This window comes from Stereum hirsutum (assembly GCF_000264905.1).
Source record: "Stereum hirsutum FP-91666 SS1 unplaced genomic scaffold STEHIscaffold_11, whole genome shotgun sequence".
Taxonomy (NCBI): Eukaryota; Fungi; Basidiomycota; class Agaricomycetes; order Russulales; family Stereaceae; genus Stereum; species Stereum hirsutum.
In genome coordinates this window covers 548,489-560,724 of record NW_006763141.1, presented here as the reverse complement: position 1 = coordinate 560,724, position 12,236 = coordinate 548,489, and the positions used below count along the sequence as shown (strand labels likewise).

Sequence of the window (12,236 nt, the reverse complement as noted above, 5' to 3'; positions counted from 1 at the left end):
TCGGATTTCGCGCGGCCAAGCGTTGCTTTGAAGGGTTACTCAACCAGGCTGTGCACCGATATCCGTGGAGGAAGCGCGACATCGCACGACCGGTGCTTCTTCCTCGTCGTTGAGCAAAGCCTTCCCCCGGTAAATAGCTGGCAGCGCAGGGGGGACAGAGAAGAAAGATGCTCAGAAGATATTCGGGATAACGAGAGGGTTCATGGAATGTTGTGACCGACGGCGATGTTGAAGCGAGCGGCGCGGTTTCAGCGTGGTTAGCGGGCGGAGGCTAACGGAAGCTTTCCATTGGGGATTGGTCAAGAACCCGTCAGTAAATGGAAATGCATACACGTGTTACCGTCAAAGCGTTTCAGCGCGGAGTGACCCCCAATCGCTACTTCTGGAATAGGCAAGACCTTCGGATCCTAACACGCGCAAACAGCGCATGCTGAGCTAAGCGAACACGCAACGCGCGTACGCGTCGCCCAAGACGCCACCATCGCGCTCATCGTTCCACACAAAATTACCTTCTGAGCACTCCTTTTACACGCCGCACATCGTCCGAAAATGTCATCTTCAATACCAGCTGAGAAGCCGAAACAGCCAAAGCTCGATGTCGAGGAATACCTTACTAGTGCACTCTCTGCAACCCCGGCAGAACTACACCCATTCTTTGAGTCTTTCCGAGATTTGCACTCAAGAAAGTGCGCTCGTTAATCGCGAATTGAAATGGTGGTTTGGGCTGATCACTCGAATATTTACATCACTGCAGGCTATGGCATCAGCTCACGGGCAAGCTCGCCCAATTCTTCGACCACCCACTCTCGCAGCCTTACCGAGTAGATGTCTTCGACCGATTCGTCAGGGATTTCGAGTCGCGGCTAAACGCGCTCCGCTTTGTGGAGATGGGGGTGAAGGTGTCAAGAGATATTGACAGTGCGTTACTATTTCGTCTTCTCTAAGCTACTCGGTTCTGCAGGGATCAGGGTTCGGTTGTGGCGCCCGCCCGAACCAAGCGGGGAATGTCTGGAGGACAGTGCTCCACTACTACCCCATACCCAGTAGCGTCATTCACTTTGCCAGTATAACTCACTACTTCTCCGCTGTCTTTGCTCGCAGACCCTGCCCAGCACATCGCCTTCCTGACCGACCTCCTCTCTCGAATCGACACCGACGCCTCGCCTGAGGCTCATGTCCTTCTCCTCGCCACACTCGCCCACGCCAAACTATCCTACGGTGATATTGAGGGAACCAAAACCGACATCGATGCTGCCTGGAAGATTCTTGATGAACTATCAGGTGTGGAGAATAGCGTGAATGCGGCGTATTACAGTGTGGCGGCGGATTACTACAAGGCAAGCCTCTACTTGACGGTATGATTGGAGCAGGGGCGTTGCTAACTAACAGATGTGACTGCTTGATTGAATCTGATAGGCAAAAGCAGAATATGCGCCGTACTACCGCAACTCCCTGCTCTACCTCGCATGCGTTGACATACAAGCGGATATGTCGGCGGAGGAGCGTCTTCTGCGTGCACACGATCTTGGGATCTCAGCATTCCTTGGGGACACGATCTACAACTTTGGAGAGTTGGTGAGTTTTCATCTTCCTTACTTGCTCCTCTTCTTTCGGTTTTTGGGGTTCCTGGCATGGTCGAAATCTCAATGCGCAAGTGCGATCTGGACGAGAATAATCTGTGTCGTCCCTTCTGCTTTGCACGATCAAGGCGAGGCGTATGTTTTTGCTTTGGTGACATCAAAGCTTGAATGCGTTAGTTTTCTTCCCCTCATTTGGGATGAAGCTCGGAGAAAAAGCAACTTGTATCGCACGTTTGTTTTCTGTGCCTCACTGCGACGATTCACATCCTTGGTCGTAGCCTCTGCGTATCCGGATGCTTTCATCCAACTGATTCCTTTCACTGCGATACCATTTGTTTGTCCTGTGTGGTGTATTCTGTTCAACCGCGCGTGAGACTCGCGGCAAGGTTCACCGCGTTTAATGTCGGTGATACTTACGCTTATGCTTACGTGCAAGCCCCGCCTCTGAATTGCCTCACCTTCTGTCGCGTACTTTGCGACTTATGTCGGATTTTAGATATGCCGCTACTGGCGGAGAGATCTATCCGCTGGCGTGGTTGCAATATGACGCTTCAACTCGGGCGTAATAAGCTTGTGGTTCATTATGCTTTTCGTGGTTGCTTTGCTACCTTTGGAAATTCGAATTTGAGTTGTGATAGCGTTTCCCAATTTACGATTGGTTTTGGCTTAGCTTTAGTCTTTCATTTTCGGTGCTATTAAACAGTCCTCGGAATTCGAGGAGAACCCCCGGAGTCGGTGTGGGCGAGCCCGCTCTGCCGTCACTTTCACTTTTGCTTTTATTTTAACGTCGATCACTCCCCAGATCGACCCTTCCCTCGAGGCCTTCCTTCATCCTCTTCTTCTGCTTCTGTTTCCCTCCCTGAGTTTCGTCAAGTCTCCTTTATCTTTCTGGCGTCTTCTTCTGCGTTTCGACTCGCTTCCCTCCCGTGCTTCTCTCCATTTCTGTGTTTTCCCGAGATCACACCCGTAAACTCTAACTGACCTTGCCACACCATTTTCTTTCTTCCCTGCATGTTCACGTTCACCTCCACGTCGACTATCTCGGTTGCGAATGCCTTTCTTGTGTCGGACGCTTCCGGATGGACAACCTCTCAATTCTCGATCGACCGTCGACTCTTTACCCTCAATTGTCAAATCGGACACGGCTACCCTCGGGTCGGGCATTTGCGTGTCGTGTCGTTCGCGCGTTGGGTCGTATCGTATCGGGTCGGACGGGCGTGTCATTCTCTTCTTGGTCCACACTGCCTCCTCGTCTCGCCTGGCCTCGACGTGTATCCTCATATCTATTCGAACCTGCCGGCCGACCTTCCACATTCAATCGACCACATTCAAAAACCTGGACCTATCGCGACTCGGTACCTTTTCGACGCTTGATTGGATTGGAATTGGATTGGATGCGAACGCGAACGCGAACGCCAACGCCTATCCATCGTCGCTCGCCGTTCCTGCACCGATCACTTTCTGTTGTTTTGCAATCGCTGAACCTTGAACCTTGAACTTTGTTCAAACGTTCGTCCGTCTCTCCATCCGTCCACTCGCTCGCTCGACTATCCTGCATTCGCGTCGCCTAAACCAAAACAACGAAATCAACCACCACGGACGGCTCCCACGACCTGAAAATCTCCGCTCACTGATACCTGGAACTGACCGCACCTGGATCAAATTTACCGTTTCGATGTACGGTCTAATGGGAAACGCAGCTGATGCACCCGATTTTGGACGCGCTGGACGGGACGCCGCATGAGTGGATCAAGAGGCTGCTGTTCACGTTCAACGAGGGGAACATCGGCAAGTTTGAGGCGTTGGCACCGTTGTTCCCTAAGGAGGTGCGTTTGGCTCCCTCTTCCTTCCTTCCACCCAATGTTCTATTCGGGCTGATTTTTTTCTAATTTCTTTTGTGACTTGTTTGTGTGGCGTGTGTGTGTATGTGGCGTAGCCGATCCTGCAAGAGAACTACCCGTTCCTGAGGCAGAAGATCTGTCTGATGGCGCTCATCGAGTCCGTGTTCAGGAGGGACGCGTATGATAGGACGATGAGCTTCCAGACGATCGCGGAGGAGACGAGGCTGCCGTTGGACGAGGTCGAGCATTTGATTATGAAGGCTTTGAGGTGCGTTCTTTGCTTTGTGGTTTCTCTCTCTCTCTCTCTTTCTGTGTCTTTTTTGCTTGGCTTTCTTTGTTCCGGGATGTCCATCATCTTTTAGTTGGTTGGTTGGCTGCGTGAATGGCCGGGTTGTCTCTCGTGTGGACAATGACGCTATCGCCCAACTAGCCAATAACCAATAGTTCATGGCTCATGATTGTGCGAAAGACAAAGCGTCGTCATTGCGTCGATGTGCAAATGATCATGATCTGAATCTGATGTCCCCCACGTTCATAATTCGCGCACTCGGCGTACGCTTTGAATGTGATGGTGATAATGAGATGATGATGATATAGTACTTGCCAGGAGGCAGGAGGCAACTGCAGCCTCTAATCGACGTCACATCCAGCCAGCCAGCCGCGGGGGAGGATGACGGCATCTTTGGTCCTTTGCCAGTCTTCGTTAGAGGCAAGATGTCAGATGCGGGCGTGAGAGCTTCGAGAGATTGCGGGATGCGATCGTGCGATATGAAGCGTTGAGGTGTCGAGGTGTTGAAGCGTGAGGGAGGTCCTTACATGGCCATGCTCGTGGTTGCTTATCGCGATTTGGGGGGGCGTGTTCGGGTTTGCGGATTGTGAATTTCTTTGGTGTTTATTTTTGGATGGATGGGGATGAGATGAAGGTGTGAATTGGAATTGGAATTGTTTGCTGATGATTTTTTTTCTTTCTTTTTTGTTCGGTGGATTGTCGGATGGTCGTACGCCACTCGCCACACTCCCTCCTCCCTCCACCATCCACCACAAACCACCATAAAAACCGCACACAAACGAAACGAAACAGCTTAAAACTCATCCGCGGCTCCATCGACCAAGTCGACTCCAAAGCGACAATCAGCTGGGTCCAGCCGCGCGTGTTATCGAGGGAACAGATCGGCTTGCTGGCGAAGAGGCTGCAGGTTTGGAATGAGAAGTTGCATGGGGTGGAGGAGAGGATCGCGCCGGAGTTGTTGGTTGGTGCGTAAGGGGGGTATGTTGTAATTGGAGTGGACTAGTGGACTAGAAGGAGCAGAAGAGGGAGGAGGCGGAGGAGGGGGGTGGTGGAGGATTGAATTGGTGGGTGGGTGGATGAGTAAGGTGGCGGTGGCGATAAAGAGACGGGAAAAGGGCGAGATGTCAGATGTGTATTACCGTAAGGTTTGGACGTGAACGAACGATGGGCGTTGGACAGTGGAGGATTGGCGTTCTTTCTTGCAGATTTGTGTGGACCGTGATCGCGTACGGTCGGACTGTGTTCAGGAATTAGAATGGGTATGTATGGCAGGTCGCGCTCACGGTCATATAACTTTGGGTTTGGGTTTGGAAGCAGAAGCAGCTTTGCTTGACATAGATTCCAGCCTGAGAGTGCTCGTATGTATTTTCTTTACTTGACCTTGGTTGGTCGGTTGAGTGGTTTAAGATAACTCAGTGCAATGAGGAGAGCGAGTGGATCTGAATCTGAATCTGAACACTGGCATAAATCTGAACCTGAAGCCCGAATTGGAACGGAGTCGGAGATCGGGTGCTGCCTCGATTCTCGATTTATTCGAGATTGTGACTGTCGTACATAGTACATGGTATCTAAGATGCACTATACTATGTGAGAGATGTAGCACTATGCAATATGTGAGAGATGGACGTGCGGGGAAATGACGGAGGGGTCGTGTCGAGGCAAAAGGCTGTGTCGTGCACGAGCAAGCGGCGAGTTTGTGAATGGTACTGTGCCACCAGTGATTGATGCGGATAAGTGGAGAGCGATGGCCAAGTTGAGAGTGGCAAGGAGGAGGAGAGGTGAACATGCCTCTGCCATGATGCTGATGCAACTTCTTTCGGCAGGAGAGCCGGCTGAATACCCATCCTTCCTGATCGGGACGGCCTTCGTTCTCGGTCTTGTCGCAGCGTCGAAGGAAAGGAAACTTGCTCGTGACCTTCGTGCAATTTCTTTTTCTTTCTGGTACGCAGGACAGGGCGTGTCCGCGTCACCTCATTGATATCGGTGTCACAGAATCCCCAATCGAATTCAAACTGCGTTCTGCGTCCATAGAGGTCCATACCCCCGTTCGAGTCCGGAAACGGTAATCCATCCTCCCTCTCCGTCCGTTTCTCCATTCATACAAAACCGCCTTGACTTCGCTGCGTTCCCCTTCTCTCCTTTCCTTTCCATCCCATCCTCCCCATCCTCTTCGAGCTCTGACTATCTCAGTTCTGAGTTCTGACTTTCTGACTTTTTGAATCCTTACCATTTGACATTGGATATCGACAACGCCAAACAGGACCGAAGGCTGATATGTCTCAATCGACGACTACGCTCGAACAACAGCAACAACACCAGCGACCTGCGAAGGGTCTTCCCCGGAGTCTACCCACTTCCGCTACCTTCTCGTTTACCGCTCCCTTCCCACCCCCATCCTCCACACACGCACCACCACATTCATCCGCACACGTACCACCATCCTCATCCTCATCGTCTGTGTCTGCTCCACCTACTGCGACCACGACCACGACCACCGCGACTACTGCTACTATGACAGCCACGGGTGGCACGGGCACGGTGTCGAGACCGTCAACGACGAAACAACGAAGAGTCTCGCTCGCATTGCCGTCGTCACCGCGTCAAGTCCAGCCATGGACGTTCAGGGACGACACGTCCGTGTTTGAGAGCACGAGCGCCACGGGGACGAAAGCTGATGCCGTGGCGGGGAGGGAACAGAGAGAGAGGGCGGAGAGTTTGGTCATGGAGAGGAAGGGGAAGGTGAGGAAGTTGGAGAGTGGCGAGGGGTCGAAAGCGGCGGATGCTGAGAGGCTGACGGGTGGGGCGGTGAATGTGGGTACGGGTGTGGCGGGGAGTGGGAGTGGGAGTGTGGGGACGGGGGCGGAGAAGAAGATGAGGAAGAAGTGGACGATGGAGGAGACGCAGATGTTGGTTGAAGGGTGTAATCGCGTATGTCTTTATTCTTTTTCTCTTTCTCTTCCTGACGCGTCGTTGTTCTTCTTTCATTATCATTTATCATTATCTCATCGTGCTCGTGTCTGTGTAGCATGGTGTGGGGAACTGGAAGGCGATCTTGAACGACAAGTCACTCGAATTCGACCATCGCTCGCCCGTCGATCTCAAAGACAGGTACGTTCCCTTTCCATCTCTCTTCTATCTCTCTTGTACTCTTCTCTTCTATTCCGACAACTGCACTGCGCTGGATTGTCTCGAGGGCAGAGGGTTCGCGTATCATCAGCCCGCAGACCGCGAATAGCCGCGTCTTGTCTTGTCTCAGTTCCGAGTCCAGCCTGCGTCTACATCACATCCCTATGTGGCGCGTGCTTCCGCGTTCCACGTTGTTAGTAGCAGGCCGCGATGTGCTGTGTGTTGCACGCGCAGGCATGGGGCGTACATGTTAGCGCGTCTAATGTCTACGCCACACGTACTCGTACTCGCACACGACCTCGTCTTTCTCGCTGCCCCTATTCTCTCGATGGATGAATAACTAACTAATAAATCCCTCTCTCTATCCTATACTATCTATATCCACCCTCCACCCACTCCACCCACCCTTCACCCACCCTTCACTCCACCCACCCACCCACCCACCCAGATTCCGCACCTACTTCCCCGACGCCTACAAACAACACTACCCCAACGCCAAAACCCACCTCTCCACCAAAATCCGTTCTTCCCTCCCCGACGGCACCTCCATCTTCGAAAAAACACGTTCCAAAAAGCGGCGCCCATTCACCCCAGAGGAAGATCGTGCCCTCAAAGCGGGGTATGAGAGGCACGGAACGGTGTGGGCTGCGATTGTGAAGGATCCGGTGTTTAAAGGGCAGGGGAGGAGGAGCACGGATTTGAGGGATCGGTTTCGGAATGCGTTTCCGGATTTGTATATGAAGGCGGGGTATAAGCCGAGGAATGTGAAGGGGAGGAGGGAGGGGGTGTTGGGTGGGGTGGGTGGGGTGGGGGCAGGTGCGGCGGGGGTGGGCAGTGTGAATGGAGGACAAGGGCAGGGTTTTGGGGTGGGGGTGACGGGGATTAATACGGGGCAACAGGGGTTTGGGACGACGATGGGACAAGGACAAGGGGGACAGCAGATGCAGTTCAAGATCGCGACTGCTGCCACCCTCGGGGCCACATCCACATCCCACACCAACGCCACCACCACCACTCTCGGCCGAGCGACGCAACAACAGCAACAGCAGAAGAAGAGAGTAGGGCGGTCGAAGACGGACGAACAGATCCACGAGGTACGAGAGATGGTGGTGGAGATGGAGACGGGGATGGGAGGGATGGAGAGCGGACCGGGACCGGCGGCGAGGGCGAGGAGGAAGAGACGACATACGACTCAGGGTTTTTTGAGAGGTGGAACGAAGAGTGTGCCGCAGAGTGCGACGTGTAGTGAGGATGAGGGGCGGGATCGGGGTCGGGGTCGAGATAGTTCGGACGAGGAGGGGTTACGGGATGATGAAGATGATGAAGATGAGGAGGATGAGGAAGAGGAAGAGGATGACGATGATGATGATGATGAGTATAAAGCACCGAGAACGAGGACGAGGAAGACGTCGCATTCGGTGCCGAGGATGCCTAGGCGGAGCGGGCAGCAATATCATCATCAGACCTCCTATCCCCCTCCCCATCAGCAGCAGCAGACTCGTCAACCACTCGCGTACACCATCCCCACCTCGAAATCGCACACGCACAACGACGTCCCCTCCACGTCCAACGACGTTGATTTCTACGTCGATGATGCGGATCTCGAAGTCCTCGATCCCTCTCCGCTCGATTCGATAGAGGTCGATATGCACGCTATGGAACCGCTCTCGCTTGATTCTGCGTCGTCTATCACGGACCCGCTCTCGGATCCTTTGTCGAGCCTGCCTGACTTATCCCACTCTCACTCCCATTCACACTCCCATTCACACTCACACTCGCACTCGCATTCGCATTCGCATCCGAATATCTCAACGGCGGCGGCTGCGGGGGTCTGGTCTTCGTCTGGCGTTGTGAACAGTGCGGCGGCGGACACGCCGATGTCGAATTCTTTGGATACGCCGTTGAATGCGGGGGAGTATGCGACTTCCGCTGCGGGAGGTGCAGGTGCGAATGGGGAGTATATGTTCGATGAGCCGTATTTGAAGAGGGCGTTGTCGGAGTCTGGGGTGGGCGGGAATGGTGGTAGTGGGAATGGGAATGGGAATGGTGGTGGTAATATGATGATTGGGAAGAGTGCGTGGGGACCTTCGGATTGGATGTCTTCGAATCCTCGTCTTGATCCCTCGACCGCCACTCATCCACCCGCTGGTGCCACCGCCACCGCCACCAACAACACCTCCAACAACACCAACACCAACAACGCCAACCCCTCCTCTGCTTCTTCTGCTTCCGCCTCTAGCAGCTCACCCCCATCCTACTTCCACGCCTCCCCCTCCTCCCCGGGCCAACAATCCTCCTCGTCCCCCTTCCTCTCCTCCCCCTTCAGCTTCGCGAACCTGAACAACCTGAACTTCAACAACCAGCTCCAGCAGCACTACGCGCACTTGGGACTCGGGCTCGGACTTGGCCTAGGGCTCGGGATGCCGGGGTTTCATGATCAGGAGGAACAGCAGGGGGTTATGGATCGGTATGATTTGTTGTATCCGTCCGCGAGCCATAATCATCCGAACCACCCGTCCAACCACCATCACCACCATCATCACTCTCATCATGGTCATCATGGAGGAGGAGGCTCGGAGGCGAACGCGACATCGGACAGTTTCTATTCGAACTCGCAGTCCGCGGCGTCGAATAGCGCGATCTCGTCCTCCTGGCTCGTCAATGACTCTTCGTTCCCTTCTGCGTCGGCTTCTGCTTCTGCGGTGTCGGAGGGGGGCATAGATGGGTGGGATAATGATTATGATTTCGATGCGGATAGGCATTCGACGTTTTCGGATCCGGAGGCGTGGGGCGGACAGGCATTATCCGGGAGTGCGTCCGCTGTCGGTGCCGCGAATTATTATGGTCCTCCAAGTGGGTCTGGTGGTGCGGGAGGCGCGTATGGTGGTGCGGGAGGAGGAGCGGGAGGGAATGGAGCGGGGAGAGGGTTCACGCATCATTCGAACTATGCGGGCGATTTGATATTCGGGGCGAGGACGCATCAGCCACAGTATTCGATGAGTGGGTTTGCTGGGGGGATGGAGACGTATGGGGGGTTGGGGCTGTTTGGGTTGGGCGGGTTTGGGGGACCCGGGGGAGGAAGGGCGAGTACAGGTGGGAATACGACGAGTTCGGGGGGAGGGGGCGCGAATGGGGGGAGTGCGGCGGCGGTGAGTCTTTTTTTTTTGAGGAAGAGGAGGAGGATTGGGTGCTGATTTTTTTGTCTTTTTCTTGTGCAGCTTCACAACCCCGCCCTGCCTGGTATCGACGAGATCGAGCTCACTGCGATCTCGCTGGACGATCCCGTCGCGGACTCGGCCGTGGTAGGCCAAGGAGACGTCGACATGGACGGCGTGGAGGCTGGTCCTGGAGGCCAGGAAGGAGGAGGAGAAGAGGTGCGGATGTTGACGGAGTCGCCGGTCAAGATTCAGCAGGACGATCTACCTGGAGTGGATGTCCGGCTTCCGCGACAGACATCGGACGAGATTCGCGGCCTTTCGTCTTCTTCGTCTGCACTCTCGGATGCGGGCGATGATGGAGATGATGGGGTGGCTGGACTTGGAGCGGGACGCGGCGAGGGAGATGGGGAACAGGCGGATACGCCGCCTGGGACGCCTGTGCGTGCGCATCATAGTCTTCATCGTCAGAGGGGCGCGCATCAGCATACGGGCGGCGGTGGGGGAAATAATAGGTCGTTGAGTGTTCCGCCGCCGGAACATAGGTTCGCGATGGCCTCGACGAGCTCGAGACATCAGCATGGGTCTATGACGCCCTCATTCACCCACCACACACTCCCCAGTCTTTATTCGCAGCCTCAGACGCAGCAAGCGCCGTTCCTGTCGCAGTCCCAAGCCCAAGCCTCGCACATCCCACAATCCCAGTCCCAATCTCAGTCCCAGTCTCAGGTCCAGTCCCAGTCTCAACAACAACAGCAGCCTCACCAGCCTCAACCCCTCCATGCACCGCTCACGCCTACCCGTTCGCTCTCGCTCGACCTCAATGCGTGCCCGACGCTCAACCCCGGCTCGCCCGCAGCCGCCGAATCTGCCCTCCACGCGCTCCTGCAAGGCGATCCATGGCGCACGTCGACTTCTTCCTCCGGCTATGGTGTCGGTGCCGGTCTCGATGGCTCGAGCTCGAGTAACGCGCTGGGCTCGATATTCGGGTTCGGTGCGTATCCGTTGTCCGGGATGACCGGTGGTGGATACAACAACGCGGTCGCTAGCGGAGGTGGTGGAAGCGGTGGTGGTGGTGGTGGTGGTGGTGGTGCCGATGCGAACGAGGTGCCGTTCTTGGATCTGCATTATTGGGGCTCGCCGGTCGTGATGAGCGACGCGGTGGCGACGGCGACGGAAGAGTCGAGGACGGGGCTCGCGTTGGATCTCGCGTCGTCTTCTTCGGCTTCGACTTCGTCAGGCTCGTCCCTTTCGACGTCGGCGTGGATGGGCTTGGGACCGTCGAGTTATTCGCCGCAGTTGGCTCATGCTCATGCATCGCAGGCGCAGGCTCAGAACCAGCAACAGCAACAGCAACAACAGCCGACGTACGCCTTCGCGGAGCCAAAGTCGATGGGCTTCAGTCTTAGTGGGATGGGGAGGAACGGGATCGGGTGTGTGGCTCCGAAGGCTTTGGGGGCGCCGTTTACTATCGTTAGGCCTACGACGGCTATGGGTGCGCGGGATGTGGATCCGGAGGATGGGCTTGTGGGTAGTGGTAGTGCCGTTGGTGATGGATTCCGTGGTGGAGGACGGGCTGTGGGTTCGGGTGTTGGTGTCGGTGTGGCGCCGGGGAAATTACAGATGCATCAGAGGGGGCAGAGCGCGGTGTCGCCGAACGATTTGTTGGTGAAGAAGGGAGCTGGGGGGAGGGATAATAAGCGCAAGAGGGCCAGTTGGGATGGAGGGCCGCGGTGAGGTGTTGGTGGCAAGAATGTCTGTCTATCTGTCCAATGGGTCGTGAAAGTCGGGTTTGTTTCTATTATTTGTGGATTTTCTTCTCTCTTTGTTCTGCTTGTGTTCTCTGCTCAACGAGTGCTCCCCGTGGCTGACTGGTCTCATGGTACCGTATCGCATTTTGAATCCTCCGTTTTGCTCTCTCATTTTATTGTCTTGATCACTATATGCAACCCCAATACCTACTATGATCACCCCTCTCCTCTTTTCGACGGTACACCCACTTCATTGTTTCCTGGGTCTCTCTTGTTCTCTCGCATGCATACATTCACAAATTCAACGCATTCAACTCAAGGCATACATATATCGCATGGAATTTCCTTCCCCTTCTCACTCCGCAAGCATTGCTCATCATTCTCCATTCTCTCGCATTGTCCATTTCTTTTTCTTTTTGATCGCAATGTTCATACGCCACATCGTGGCTCCGCGATTGCAATACATTGAACAAGTTCTAATTTATAGATCGCTC

At 54.7% G+C, this 12,236-nt stretch overlaps 3 protein-coding genes across 3 annotated transcripts; all 3 read left to right on the top strand.

Annotated features, from left to right (window-relative positions):
- Positions 1 to 501: 501 nt before the first annotated feature.
- Positions 502 to 5,127, top strand: STEHIDRAFT_82249 (uncharacterized protein). Its single transcript, XM_007306275.1, has 7 exons — positions 502 to 686; positions 755 to 918; positions 1,102 to 1,355; positions 1,417 to 1,575; positions 3,281 to 3,406; positions 3,517 to 3,689; positions 4,503 to 5,127. The coding sequence occupies exons 1-7, from the start codon at positions 550 to 552 to the stop codon at positions 4,681 to 4,683; spliced, it is 1,194 nt and encodes a 397-aa protein (XP_007306337.1). The 5' UTR covers positions 502 to 549; the 3' UTR covers positions 4,684 to 5,127.
- A 779-nt stretch (positions 5,128 to 5,906) lies between these two features.
- On the top strand, positions 5,907 to 7,580 carry STEHIDRAFT_148425 (uncharacterized protein; the record flags this gene model as incomplete). The annotated part of the gene is made up of 3 exons (XM_007306409.1): positions 5,907 to 6,638; positions 6,736 to 6,818; positions 7,285 to 7,580. Coding segments are annotated over exons 1-3 (1,032 nt in total), but the record flags the coding sequence as incomplete, so codon positions are not given.
- Positions 7,581 to 7,704: 124 nt separating this feature from the next.
- On the top strand, positions 7,705 to 12,094 carry STEHIDRAFT_148424 (uncharacterized protein). Its single transcript, XM_007306408.1, has 2 exons — positions 7,705 to 9,985; positions 10,055 to 12,094. The coding sequence occupies exons 1-2, from the start codon at positions 7,751 to 7,753 to the stop codon at positions 11,726 to 11,728; spliced, it is 3,909 nt and encodes a 1,302-aa protein (XP_007306470.1). The 5' UTR covers positions 7,705 to 7,750; the 3' UTR covers positions 11,729 to 12,094.
- The last annotated feature ends 142 nt before the right edge of the window (positions 12,095 to 12,236 follow it).

Coding starts and splice junctions, on each gene's coding strand:
- STEHIDRAFT_148424 (XM_007306408.1), top strand. CDS start 7,751: ATGGGACAAGGACAAGGGGGACAGCAGATGCAGTTCAAGATCGCGACT. Junction 9,986..10,054: donor ATGGGGGGAGTGCGGCGGCG/GTGAGTCTTTTT, acceptor TTTCTTGTGCAG/CTTCACAACCCCGCCCTGCC.
- STEHIDRAFT_82249 (XM_007306275.1), top strand. CDS start 550: ATGTCATCTTCAATACCAGCTGAGAAGCCGAAACAGCCAAAGCTCGAT. Junction 1,356..1,416: donor AGGCAAGCCTCTACTTGACG/GTATGATTGGAG, acceptor TGAATCTGATAG/GCAAAAGCAGAATATGCGCC. Junction 3,690..4,502: donor TTGATTATGAAGGCTTTGAG/GTGCGTTCTTTG, acceptor GAAACGAAACAG/CTTAAAACTCATCCGCGGCT.